Source organism: Aedes aegypti, chromosome 2, assembly GCF_002204515.2.
Source record: "Aedes aegypti strain LVP_AGWG chromosome 2, AaegL5.0 Primary Assembly, whole genome shotgun sequence".
NCBI lineage: Eukaryota > Metazoa > Arthropoda > Insecta > Diptera > Culicidae > Aedes > Aedes aegypti.
The window spans coordinates 348,081,953-348,096,464 of record NC_035108.1 but is presented as its reverse complement, the minus strand read 5'-3'; the positions used below and the strand labels follow the sequence as shown (position 1 = coordinate 348,096,464).

Here is a 14,512-nt window from a genome sequence, read left to right as displayed (position 1 = left end):
TGTTATCATGTCGATCTATAACATTATAGAACTTTGAAGATATAAAATTATTTTGCTAAAACAGCTTCTGCTTTTTTTCATTGCAGGACCCCACTCAGTCACGGATACCACGGATCGGCAGCACCACAAGTAGCAGTAGAATCCCAATTCCCGGATCGATTCGTCTACCCCAAGCACGATTCCAGTCGAAAATAGCCAAACCCTCCACCTCCGCGATCCCTGCACCGTCAACCCCATTTGCAACACCAGCGCCACCACCTGCCGGAAGACATCTTCGGCCGCCGAAGTCCACAGCAATCAGCATCGCCCGATCCTACTCCGGGGACGCACTATGCGGTGAAAGCACACCTCTTCTGCCAGCTCTGGCCGCCTCTACCCCAGCCCCGACTGTGAAACCCACCAGTGGGCTCGAGTTCTACCAGAAGCTGGAGCTGGCATCGACCGAAAACCTGCATGACACATTTGCCCTGCCATCATCTACGACGACGACGCAGCCTAGGCCAGCTAGCCAAAACGTAGACTACAATGATGACGGTCGGATGCTAGTTGATGAATCGCTGGAGCTGGTCGGGGCCGACAGTACGGACAACATTGTGCTAGCTCAACAGAACCAGAACGGTATGAACATGCTGAAACCGGCGTCTAGTAACGAAACCGTGACGCTCAACTGCGACGGAAACGTCACGTATGAAGTGAAACGCAGCGAAACCTTTGTCAAGTCGTCCCAGGAGTCGCTGAAACTCGGCGGTAGTCGAGAATCATTGAACCGAACGAGGGGAGCGTCCTTGTTTCAAAGCAATAGCAGCGGGGAGTCGCCGGTTTTGGACAAAACCCATACGATATTGATCGATGTGGGAGATTGTAAGGGGCCGTTTAGTTCGACCATGGTCTCTGACAGGCCGATGAACGTCACACAAAGCATTCCAAATGTTACCGCAGAAATCGAAGGTATGCCGCACATCAATCGAAGGAGTTTGATGTATCAAACGCATGAAGTGCTTAGCCCCGACAGGCTATTGCCTACGGAGCCGATGGTTCCCCAGCGCCCCACTAGACTGACGTTCAACATGAACGAAACCATGAACATTTTGAATGCGTCTGATCCTACGGCAGCCTTGAATAAGACGCAAGTTTTCAGCTCGACGATGCATTCGCCTCTGGCGGTGGGAACAATTGAGGATGTTTTGAACGTCACGAGAGACATCCATGGATCCAGCTTAGTGGACGCTATGCAGTTAGACGTGAGTGGTGGAGATCGCACGCTGGTGGCGGAGGATTTGGATGGAGCGAAATTCGGCGAAACGATGGATGTTGACGATGGCGGAGTGGGGAAGGAGATGTTTGATTTGAGTTTAGATGAACCGCCGTCTATAGGGAAGGATGAAGTGCTGATCCGTCCGATCGAAGGAAGAACCTCGATTCCGGCGAGACAGCGCTATTCGTTTGGTCTGGATCTTACTGAAACGCTGCTGCACGACTGCTCCATAGAACTTTGCGACTCCTCGATATCGTCGGCAAAACCACACCTGAAATCACCTGTATCTAGCTGCATGACGAAACAAGGATCGTTTGAAATGGACGAAAGTTTGGGAATACTGACACCCGATCAGATGAAAGAATTCTTGGACTCTACAACTACTAACACGAACAATACCAACAACTTGGAGCTTCAATTGAACACTGGTTCTCACAAACACGGTCTCCATCACTGTCGAATAGATCAAACACCATCGCCCGAAGAGTTGCCCCTAGACCCAATTGGTGTCAAAACCGACATGTCTGACATCATTCTACCGTCGGAGATTCTTTCGAACGCCGGCCCAATAATGTACCAAGAGATATCTCAAACAGATTCGGATTCCAAAACGGATCAGATGACGAAATCTGCCACCTCCAAGGTATCCAACAGCTTCATTACCAGCATCACTAGCATCACCAGTTTGGACACCGGCTACCAGGGAGATGGCGAAATGTCTCGTCCAGCAAGCCGCGGGGCCGACCACTCCCCGTCGAATGGACCAAGATTGAAAAATCAAGCAGCTGCAGCCATATGGAACGGTCCGGTAGCACAGCCAGCCCCAGTGCCACGCCGGCCGGATCCGATGACAGACAGTGACTTCTTCACCGAAAGCGATGCAGATGATGTGTTGAATCGCGGAGATCGAAGGGCGCAGATAATTGACGGCCAATTGTACGGACCGATGATGCAGGGGGCTAATGTATTCATAAATCAACAACCGCAAAATGATGACTCGTGCATGGAGTCGAGTGGTATCTTTACGGATGTGGAGAACCGCGGGGAGGACGATCTCGTGCATAGAAGGTCTGAGAACGAAGACCGGTTAGAACGTGAGGAAGATGACGAGCATTCCATCAACGGGGTAGGTCAGCAGGTTGCCGATAGCGATATGAGCCCTGACGTGTCTACCGATACGATCAGCAGCAGCAATACGGCTTGCAGTCAGAAGAAGGTGGTTCCGCTAAACGCGAGAAACGCCGAACACGGTGCTAGTTGTTTACAAACTACTTCAATGGTTCCACCCATAAACGCTAACGACTCAAAAACACCTGCCCAACTCGATGGGTCAAAACCGGAGAGTCTTTACCGTGAAAGTGACGTCACCAAACACGTTGTCACACCTTCTTTAAGTGGTGGCGCCGCGGCTATTGATGCAACAGCGTCGCACCAGATCCAATCGTCACCGTCGGCGACCTCTTTGGTGAGCGACGCCGGCAGCCGAATCGATTGTGGTGAGAACGGCGTCGGCGTCACTTGTGTTGGTGAAGCGGCTAGTAGTAAAGCCGAGAGCGCAACTAACATCATCACCATCGTCCGAGCAGGGCCAATCGCTAGCAGCACCGACAGTTTGTCTGGCGCACTCGTCGGTAGTGGAGGTATCGGTAGTAGTAATGTCGGTAGTGTTGGCAAAAAGCCCGGTTCCAGTCGTAAACAGCAGAAAAACGAATCCAATTTAGTGCTGAAAAAACATGAAATGTCGTCGCGCGCGGTCAGGACGCGTCTCTTCAAGGAGAGCGCCGTTTCGAAAGCGTCGCGTAGTGTCGGCGGAAGTGCTATGAATCTGGACGTCGAGAATGAGTGTGAAAATCAGGAAAATAAGCGTCCCACCAGTGCTAATCGCGGTGGCTGTGGTCCACGTGCCAGTGCCAGTGTCGGAAATTTGAGCTTTACGAAGAAATCAGCCACCCCGAACAAATGGGACGCAGTGATGAGTAAAATTGCCGAGAATAAGGCCGTCGTGAAGAAAAATTTCAGTGATGTGAAGTCGAAAATCAGTTGCGGCAAGACGGTGGTTTCGACGTCGTCCTCATCGGTGGCGTCGGGGCGTCGACTGGATTCTCCGGCGTCGCTCAAAAGTCCTCCTTCGGAATGCAGCAGTGTGGGCAACCGGAGCATCGGAGCAATTCCGATGACGGGCGGGAAGCGGACTATTTCCGGATCGGTGAAGCGGTAAGTGTGCCCTTTTGCTATCAGCTGATTCAAGCTCTCCAGTTTGCCACTTTTCGTTACGTAAAGAAATCTATTTTAACATTCACGTCTCAAACATAATCAACAATTCAAATCAAATGCCGTCAATGGGATTCACGTGGATGCGAATTTGCAATACCTAAATGGCAGCCGCCCAGTGTGGAAATTGATTTTCGATTCGATCGAATTCAGAGTTCGGACACTACAATAACATGCGCCCAAAGCAAAACAACACTCCGCGGCTGAGATAATCGATTGATTGAATCAGCAACAACCTTTCAGTGCGCGTGATTTGTGTTTTTTGTGTTGTTTGGGATTTCGGCCGATCATGCTTGTGGAATCAACGTCACAATGCGGCAAACTCGCTTAGGTGGCTGCAAATTGGTTTGCTTTGAGAGTTGATGCTTCGGGCGTGGTGGGCCGTATGCTCCATAAGGGAATAATGTTTTCATACGTGTTTATTTTCAGAAGCTTTACTAAACGGGTTTACAATACCTGTAAAACATGTTTAGTTGTTTTGCATTACTTCTAATAAAATATAATAAACAGATTTGTAAAACAATGAATGGTTCAACACTCAAAAAGCACCTATACTGCCCAAGGATGACGTAAGCGCCATTGACGATTGCAACATTCTAATTTGGTAATTTGTAATTTGTTAATTTATTCTTACGATAACTTGTTAGTTTACACTTGTTTTCAAGTCAAGGAAACTTTGAGGAAAATACATATATGTCATTACATAATTTCATTATTCAGTTTATAATTTCGAATAAAATCATGCTGAACTTCTGATCTCGCCTTAAAAGCCAATGGCTTTCAGGGTGAGATCACTCACACTCTCCTATGCGTGGAAAAATGTTAAAGTATTGATTATTTGTCGTTCAAATATGAAAGTTCAGTGGCGCCTGTGAACAAGGGCTGCATAGAATATGTATAAAATTTATTAAATTTTGCCGGGATGCGAATTTTGCTCCTTTATACTCCCCTTCTACGCCTACTTATCCCATGTTCTATGCACCAGTTGTACTTAAATTAAAAAAAAACACTATAAACCCTTATTCAAACAATGTTTTTGGGCGTATTATAATGATTTATCGATATTATCATTACCTGTTTAGAGACGTTTTCAGCTTGTGGCTGATTCATGCCTGTTGGCGCGATAGAAGCGGCTGGCCACCCTATGTGAGGCATTTCATTTTCATCTCGACGGTATCATCTGTCTGCCATCTTTCCGTGTACGTCTGGTGAACTGCTTCAGAAGGATTACGTTCTCTTTCCTATTTAATGTCTAGTTTAGAGCTTCGGACAGTATTCACTGTACGGCAAGTATCATAACAAAGGAAAAAAAAAATATATCTCCCTATTATTTGAATCAGAAATCCTATGTTGAATATAATGGAGTCTTATTGTTATAGTTATTATTGGCATCATAGATACAAACATTTGCTAAGAAATTACCTTTTTTTGGAACAGGCTGTTCTTTTAAGCCATCGCTGAAAAAAAAAACTGGCCACTGATGTTTTCGTTAGGAGATGAGTGATTCCAAGCAACAGCACCAAAATTTGGTAAATTTTTTAATTCATTTTTTTCTATTGAGCTGAAACTTTACACAGTTTTCCAGTTCCATCTAAATCGTCATTTTCCGATATCAAATCTTCAAGTTGAGTCACGACTAACTTTTCAAAAGGGTGTATGTGAAAATGGTTCAAAAATATTCAAAAAGCTGCACAGCAAAAACGGTTCGTTCGATTGTTAGACAACTAAAGAAACAAAGTTAGACAACTAAATAAAGATTCCAAAAAATACACACAGTAAAAATTTTTTTTTTGCATTGAAAAACATAATTTTTGACACACAAACTCAAATATCTCAAAACTCTATCGGAATACCAACGTAATTTTTTGAGGGAAAACGGTCCATTATATTAGCTATCTACCATAAAAATTTGGTTATGGTAAACCAATAAACAAAAAAGTTATGACATTTCAAACATGTCACAATTTTCACATTTAGTAGAAAAAAAATTGTTTTTTCGGTGTAAATTATTACGGGAACCGCAGTTTGTTGCTGATTTTATTGTTAAGGGCCTTGCGTGAATTAAACAAGTCGTTTTCATGTATTCATTAGTATTATGTATATTATATGTATAAATATTATGTATATGTATAAATATTATATGTATATGTATATATGTATAAATTAAAATGAATTAACAGATTACACGAAAATAATTTTTTTTTTACCAGGATATTTTTTTTAGAGTATGATCGATGAGTTTCTAAATGTTATATATAAACTTTAAAAGTTTTGGATTTGGGTATGCGTTATGAGATCATGAAAACATTTTATTAATACTTATTTATTTATTTATTGTTATTCAATTTTTTTACAATAGCGAACACTTTTGCATCATTATCAGTACAGTTCGAGTATAGTTTTGCTTTAATTTTATTTTCTGACAATGGAATGAAACAGTGAAATTTTTGGGTTCCTTGGATCGTTTTCGCGTTATTATATTGCTCGCTGAGCTCTGATGCCGTTAATTCGTACTCTTCAGTAGTAGTAAAACAAAATGATAATTTTGTTAAATCTTCTTCTTTTCTGCGATTCGCCCAATCCAATAGTTCTTTTGCAGTTTTAATTGGATGCTCACGTTCTTTGGCTAAACTTGCTCTTGTGGCCATGGGCTTTATGGTTCCTCCAATAGCATCACAAGGACCTTTGCCATGTGACGTAGCAAAGAAATATTGGCTTTTCAGTCTTGACAAAATTAAAAACTGTTATTTTATTTTGTCCAACGTTTCGGTCCGTTTGGGACCTTCCTCAGGGACTCTGGAAATTTATTATGTTTTCATATAATTTTATGTTTAGTTTTAATGTATTGAATTTTTACCAATTGTTACAGTTCTTTCGTCCAGTGTGGTTCGGTAGAACCTGTAACTGTCTGGAGGATCGATTTTCTGTTTGAATTACAAAAAGTTAATATCGACACTCATTTTACGCCTACGCATTCTTTCCGTGTACTTACTTAAATCTAAATTGCAGTGTGCGTGTGGGGATTTACAATCCGGTACAGCTGTACCGGAGAAACAGAACAGATCGATCAAAACGAACATGAAAAACAAATTGTAAATCCCCACACGCACACTGCAATTTAGATTTTAATTACACACACTGACAAATACGACATGCCACACGAACACTACAACAAAAACGAAAAGCAATGGTGATCGATATTGGATCAGGTACTAAATTTCGGTGCGCAGCTTTAAGTTCGATTTTCCCACCGAAAAAGCATCCTAAACTGGCTGCGGTCGTGCGGGAGTAAGTACACGGAAAGAATGCGTAGGCGTAAAATGAGTGTCGATATTAACTTTTTGTAATTCAAACAGAAAATCGATCCTCCAGACAGTTACAGGTTCTACCGAACCACACTGGACGAAAGAACTGTAACAATTGGTAAAAATTCAATACATTAAAACTTAACATAAAATTATATGAAAACATAACAAATTTCCAGAGTCCCTGAGGAAGGTCCCGAACGGACCGAAACGTTGGACAAAATAAAATAACAGTTTTTAATTTTGTCAAGACTGAAAAGCCAATATATCACCAATAACGAACTACAGTCGAACTACCAACGGTAGCAAAGAAATGCCATTCTGCATCAATTCCGTACTTTGATTTAAATTGACATAGGCTCGAAAAATTCTTACGGTTTTTGTACTGCGATGCTGCTCCATAAGACATGAAATATATCTTTCTGATTTCTTTATCCTTATCAACGCGTAAAAAGTTAATCATTTTGGCAATGAACAAATTTACAGATACTGAGTCGTGTCTTAAATCTTCGGAAATTACAATAAAACTAAAATGTTCAATTTGCGTACTTCCATTGAAATAAATAACGAATGGATGAATTGTAGCTTGTTGTACGTTCCAGTGATGGGACTGCACTTCATCTTGCAATACAAAGCTATAGTTTTCAGAAAAATCACAAATGACTAAAAATTCACCATCTTGTAATGTGTTTTTCGTATTTTTAAAAAGCGGGATTGCTCTGTTTTAATAAAGTCGTGAGGAATTAAACTTTCTAATTTCAAGCAAAAAAATGACACAAACTCATCTACAGGTTTTACAATAGTTTCTAGGTCACACCTATCCGTGGTCACCCATTGCTCAAATGATAACTGATCAATATAATTTTCTTCAAACTCAGCGAATAAAGTATTTTCACTGTGGAAGTGTGCATAAGAACACACTAAGCTGAGAAGCTCTGTCCCAGAGAGGACGTAATGCCAAGAAGAAGAAGAAGAAGGTCGGACGCGATTATCCGGAGTACCGATTTTTTTCACTCCGGATAATCGAATCACTAAAAGAAAAATAAAATCTGCGATAAAAACATAAATATAATCTTTTTTCATTGTTTTATTTATATGATGCAGTGGCGTAGTCAGAAATTATTTCTAGGAACATTAGGGACCTCGAGAAGAAAAAAATATTGTTGAGCATCATACATGAAAAAACCCTTTTTCAAACATCCCTTTTCTTACCTACGTTCAAAACTGCAAAACCATTCATATTGTATATTGCAATACTAATTTATCTCAAATTTATGCATAAAAACTGAACAACAAGGGATAATCGAGTCCAAAATTCCGGATAATCGAATCCCGGATAATCGAGTCGCCAGATAATCGAGTATCCGGATAATCAAGTATGTAAATTTTATGGACCGTGGGACAAATATGCGTAGAACGACAGTGTAATACAAAAAAAAATGGCTCCGTAAAGCGTTGAACACAATTGAGCCTCAAATAAACAAACTATTTAAATAAAAATAAAATAATTATATTGGCAAGCACTGTTTCCAAGAAAAATATTTTTTCTAGACTAAACGACCATGTTATTTTTTTAGAACAGCATAAATCTGATAATGATTCTAAGTCATGTACCCGACAACTATTTTCCTGAATGCTCGTAACCCGAATTCCACAAACTTGGAATTAACTCTAAGTCATCACGAATCCCTACTGGTGCATACGGCCCACAACGCAGGTCTATATTATGTAAAGAACCGGTTTCTCACCTAAAGGCACTTTGATGTTGGTGGCCATTTGTTTGCATCGGCCCCTTGACAGAGCGCAGCACCTCAAAACTCAACATGTACCTTTTACTGGAACTTCAGGCAAGGTGCATTCGTCGATGATAAGTTAAAGGCTGCTATCGCTCAACACCAACTCAACTCCGAACATGAAAACGAATTTCTCACACAGTCAGTAGTAGTGACCAGTCAGTCAGCTGTTTGCAAACACCATCGTACACTTCAGCTCGCGTTCACCTGCGATTTATGTGAATGACCACTGCGCGAGTCCACTTGAGATGCCTCCATCCAGTGATGATAATGAAAACAAGCTATTATTTAATTGCTCCGGTTGAAGTGTACTACCTTGCACGATGACGACGCATATAGGTAATATTCTCCACATAACTGTCCAGTGTTCTATTGGATTTCCTATATACATGGGACAGTTTTGCGTAAAGAGGTAGTATAGTGCTACGTAAATATTGACCTACAGTATTATACTTACTACTATACTAGAGAGCCAAATAGCCGTATGCGGTAAGGGTCGTGGGTTCGAATCCCGCCGTTCGAGGATCTTTGGAGCTGGAGCTGGAAGCCTCTGTCCCAGTTGGGACGTAACATCAGAAAGGAGAAGAAAAAGTACATAGTAGTATACTTACGAACGTTAGTAGGTAGGTGGATTTGAATGAAGAAGAGAGCATTCAAGCTTGCTAGTCAATCATGCGTGGAAGACGAAGCATGTCGTCACATTTGTTGGAATCTCAGCAGCGCACAGGTCATAATTTTTCAAGTCAACATCGACTAAATTGACGGGTAAATTCAAGTCGCAATAAAAGCTGGGATGATTGTTTTGCGTTCGGAAAATCACTTTGAAGTGATTTTCGCAATTATGCAAACCTAGCTTCATGCATATGTAGGATTTTGTGTTTGCCCCGAACAATAGTTGTTAGCTATAGAGGTAGATTGCGTTGAATGAAGCCAAAACGTTCGAAAAATCTCGGGCACCTCTCTTAGGTCGGCGGCATAGCTTTGCGCTTGTTGTGTACCTTCTAAGTAGATTAGGTGTACATTAGGGTGGTCCATAATGATCAAACTACAAAATACGTTAGTTTCATTCATCCATTTTTATCATTTGGACTACTAGAAGCTACTGACAAAGTTTCAGCGGAATCTGTCATTTCTAAGAAGAGGCTGAACGACCCTGAAGTTTGTTAAAAGTGCGGGATTACGTCGGATCGATCTGGTGTCTTCACCAGAGATTCACCTATCAATAGAGAATAGACTGCCACAAAGCATTAGAGTTGACGGATTCCGCTCAAACTTTCACAGTATCTTTTTGGGGTCTAAACGAACATATTTGAAAGGTGTAACTTGAAATTTTTGTATTCTAATCATCACAGACCACCCTAGTGTGCATACTGAGAGTGCGAGTGTTCGTTCGATGGATGGGTGAGTTTCACAAATGTTGAGCGTACCGATCTAGAGCCTAGACTTGAGGGGCGGCTGCCAAAGCTTCGTTCGTGGTCGGCTGGTTACGACGACGCTGCGCTGCCGCATTTGCTGGGTCAAGCAGCTAGGCGAAACCAAGCCGAACTCGCGTTCGGTCGGACAAACGATGCTTTTGATAATGACATCGAGTCGCCCGCCGGCTGCAGGGTTTCTTTCTTTTCTGTTTGCTAGACGACGGCGGCTGTTTTGGCGCAAGTTCAAATCGAAGTGGCTCAATACCAGAATATGGGTCAATTTGGCGACGACGAGGTGATGTGGACGCGTTAGGGCGTTAGGGCCGAATTCTACAGAGGGGCAGTCGTTCTATGTTGAACTATTTTATTTATTCGTCTATTTTGTTTAGATGGTATGTCCCTATTGGGTGGTGTTCTACGAATTCTTCCACAGTTAGTAATTGAGAGTTTTCTTTGCGAACCTACCATTTCTGCCTTTGTATATCGATTGGCAAGCACGAAGCCAAGATTACTTCCCAAGAAAAAATAATTCATCCACATTTTTTTTTCCAGAAATTTCTCAAAAATTCGCTCAGAGATTATTCCAGAAAATCAATGGAGAACTTTTTCAGGAAATTCACAAAAAATCGACCAGCAATTTCTAATTGATTGTCTTTAGAAATTTCTCTATGTTTTTTCAGCATTTAGTCTGGAGATTATTACTCCAGGCCTGACATTATAGAATTCGCTCTCATTTGATTTTGAAGCACGATCAAAGCAAGCGAAGAAAAGCATTCCATCTGTTTCGGTCCATGATCGGCAATGTTTCGCATGTTGTACCGTTTTGATTCATATTACGGACAGCTTCAAATTCCGGACACTCTCGTTTGTATGGGAAACATTTCACACGAAATGTTTCAATTTTCGCCGTCCAAAAGTTCTCATTTTCGAGGCTCGTTTTATTAGGTTTTTTCCATAAATATCATTGCAAATTTATAATGCCCAACTACCTTAGACGTCTCTTAAGTGGTTGGACGGTTTCAATTGATGATTTGACTATTCCATTAATGATTATCATGAGCTGTCCGTAATTCGAATCAAAGCGTCCGGAATATGAGGCAAAAGTGAGGGAGCGTCCGGAATAAGAATCATGAAAAGGCCACACATTTTGATTTATTTAAAATTATTCAAGTTGCGGACGCGTATTTTTTACCAACCATCCGAAAGTTAAGGGCTTCCGACGCTCGATAACGCTAAAAAATCATACAGAATGATTCATTTTGTATGGTGCAAGCTGGGTTATACTTCACCGAGGCCTTAAGTGTCCGTAATATGAATCAAAACGGTAACAAGCTTGATAAACTACGAAAGCGAGCGAGTGCCTCAAAGAGTGAGCGATGATGAAACCCGTTTTTCTCTCTTATTTATCATTGGGGGTTGGCGTTTTATTTTGCTGACATGATAAATAATCCTGAAACATACAATAGCAATACTGTCCTCTAGGTTCTTCTGTTGATGGGTTTTATCATGCACTGTTATCTCCCCGATTCAATCAGAGCTATAGCAGCGTACTCTCATGATGTGTTGCTGATCATGAATGCGACAGAGAGCGAAAAGTAAGGGATACTCTAAATTTTCTCAGGATTCAATCCCTGCTCCAAGCTTTATTTTACTCATCTTGTTCTGATAGATGGAGTAAACTCGTACGCTCACAATAATTATGAGAGCATTGGATTTAATTGAACAATTCGTGGCTAAGAGAGTAGAGAGAAACGTTGGCTGTAGCCAAATGCACATCTTCCATTTGACATCTATTGCTTACTGCGGGGCTCTGCAAACTCCTCATCATTGCTTTTGAGATGAACTGAGGGTGAGTACTCCGTCATCAGAAGAGTGTAATTCCGATGGGAAACGAAGAACTGTGTGGAAATACTCTCAACCGAACTGAGAAATTGAAAAAATATTGCTTTTCCCTGAACTGAGAAAGGGGAAACCAAATCTCTTTCTCTATGAAGCTTTCATCAAAAATTAATTCAGGTTTTTGACCAAAATTTCATCCAGATAATGTTCTAAAAAAAATAAAATAATGTATAGTTGCTCTTGTAATAACGGAGAAGCAACAGTAGGCGGTCAATCTTGCTATTAAATCACATTGATCAACATATTGATATGAATTTGTTGCAATTAGTAGTGGTAAAACATTGAACGTGATAATTGAATACTCAAAATTTATTTTATTATAGGTCCAAAACTTCAAAGTACTTTAGTAGTATTGTCTCTACATAAAGTATTCTCAAACTAGCTGCGAAGATGCTTGAATAATCATCCTTTGAATGCCGAGTGTCAGTCATATGGACATTTTTGTTTGTAAATTCTGTCCACTAATATAAAGAAGCCAAAAAAAAGCTCTAATTTAGACTTCATAGAAATAATGGTAAATATACAAATCGCTGTAACTTCAGATTTTCTCGACGTAATGATTTCAAATTTACAGGCAAGATGCTTGGATATCACATGTTTTGAATGCTTAACCCGTATAGGCCTGAGTGAAAGCAAAAATTCTAAAACTCTCACCACTCAGCGAATTCCTAATGGATTCAAATAATTTTTTGTCAGTATACTGGCACACAAATCTAAATTCTAGAAAAGGACTGAAGAACGCGGAAATATTCCTGTGCTCGGAGTTATTCCGGTGGATCACTGGGTCAGGTCGGGTGAGAAGGGTACTGTGCGTTTGTGCCCCTGGAGGTAGGCAAATTTCAAGTCACAGGTTTTTACCAGAATCGGTTATAATGTGGCCACTACATGACGGAATTTTAAGAAAATTGCAAGACTTATTAAGGTTATCACTTTGAGAACATCACAAAAAATACATACAGTAATACTTGTAGTAATATCACAAGAAATTAGAAGAAAAACTTTTGGTTCAGTGATTCCTCCGTGACTCGACACAGAAGCTGTTGTATAATGTTTTTGGAGTACTTATGCAGCAATTCCTTTGAGAATTGCTTAATGGGTTCACCAAAGAGGTTTACCTTCCAAATGTTTCTTCAGAAATTTCTCCAGGCATATTTTTGAACATAATATCATTGATTATCTCTTCTGCGAATAAAGGTGACAAGATGCAAGTTTCTTAGCACTTTTTCTTTTCAAGATGTTAGTCATCGAAGCAATCTTGTATCCTGAGGCGGAAACATGCAAACAAATTCACATCTTGTCACCTTTAATCACAGAAAGAAGGGACGATGAGGAGAAATCGATCATGTTACGTTCACCTTTATTCTAGCACACGTTTGAATTATATGTTCAGGAATATTGAAAGAATCGGCCAAATCTTGCAAAATCTCTCCCAAGTTCCAATCAGAAATTAATCCAAATCTCTCTTCTGGGATTTTTCTCGGAATTTTCAGTTAGATTTACACATACTTCATCAGAAATGCAGCAATTCCACAATCATTGCCTCCATAAATATCTTAAGTTGCTAGAATTGAAAGATGACTGCCATAACTTTGTTTACATTTTGCATTACCAAGAGCACGGTTTCCGTCATCTAGAAGTTTTAAAACACTGAAAATTCGCTCGAAAAATGCTTAGGAAAAGTTTTTTTTTCTGGATTCAAGGAAATTTGAACTCAAGGATTTTGAATTTCTCCAATAGTTGAAAAAAAAATGTATCCATGAGTTCTGCTATGCCTTTGATAAAAAACCTCATCAAGTAATTTGTCTAGAATTTAAAGTGAATTTTACTATGAATTCTTCAAGTAATTAAGCCTACGACACATTTGAATCATTTCCGGAGTTCATGTAGGGATTTATCTAGAGACTCCTTCGTAAATCATTCCAGCAAATTTGCATAATTTGTTTTTCAGCGGAGAAATCTAGTAATTATTCGTGGATTGCTCAAGCAATTATTGAAAAAAAAAAATCGTGCAGATAATCGTTCAAACACAAAAAAAATGCTCTCGGAATATCTGCAGTAATTTCATTATAAACTTCTTCAGGAGATTCCCCAAAAAATTATTCAAGAACCACACGTACTACTTAAATTTCTTGAAGAACTTCTTGTAGGAGAGAAATCCTTCATTGATTCCACCAGGAAGTTCTGAAGGAACTACTCAATTGGTTCTTTCAGTGATTTCTCCCAGAATTTTTTTTTTTTTTGAACCAATACATAGAACTTTTATTTAAAAAAAATATTCTATGATTACTCCAAAAACTGATAAAGTTCCTCAAGTTTCCCAAAGAATGCTCCCGGAATACTGCGAATAATTCTACCAGCTATTTCTGGAACTTTTCTATAGAAAATCCTTCAATAATATTTCTTGATTTTTGATTGAACTGTCTGATGATTTCTTCGTGAATTCTTTTTATATTTTTCAAGAATTCTTGCAAAATTTTGTTCACACATTCTTCCAATCAATTTCAAATTAGTTTGTTTTAAGTTTTATAACTATGATTTTCTGTATAATAAATGAATTTCCGTTATTGCCTTCTT

The 14,512-nt window shown here is 40.0% G+C and overlaps 1 protein-coding gene across 3 annotated transcripts in view; it reads left to right on the top strand.

Moving 5' to 3' along the window:
* The window catches only part of LOC5575208, a 600,791-nt gene that overhangs the window by 172,937 nt on the left and 413,342 nt on the right, over positions 1-14,512 (top strand). For all 3 annotated transcript variants that reach the window (XM_021846215.1, XM_021846212.1, XM_021846213.1), the window contains one exon: positions 87-3,469. In XM_021846215.1, coding sequence (XP_021701907.1) covers positions 87-3,469 — 3,383 coding nt within the window. The remainder of the gene's footprint in view (positions 1-86; positions 3,470-14,512) is intronic.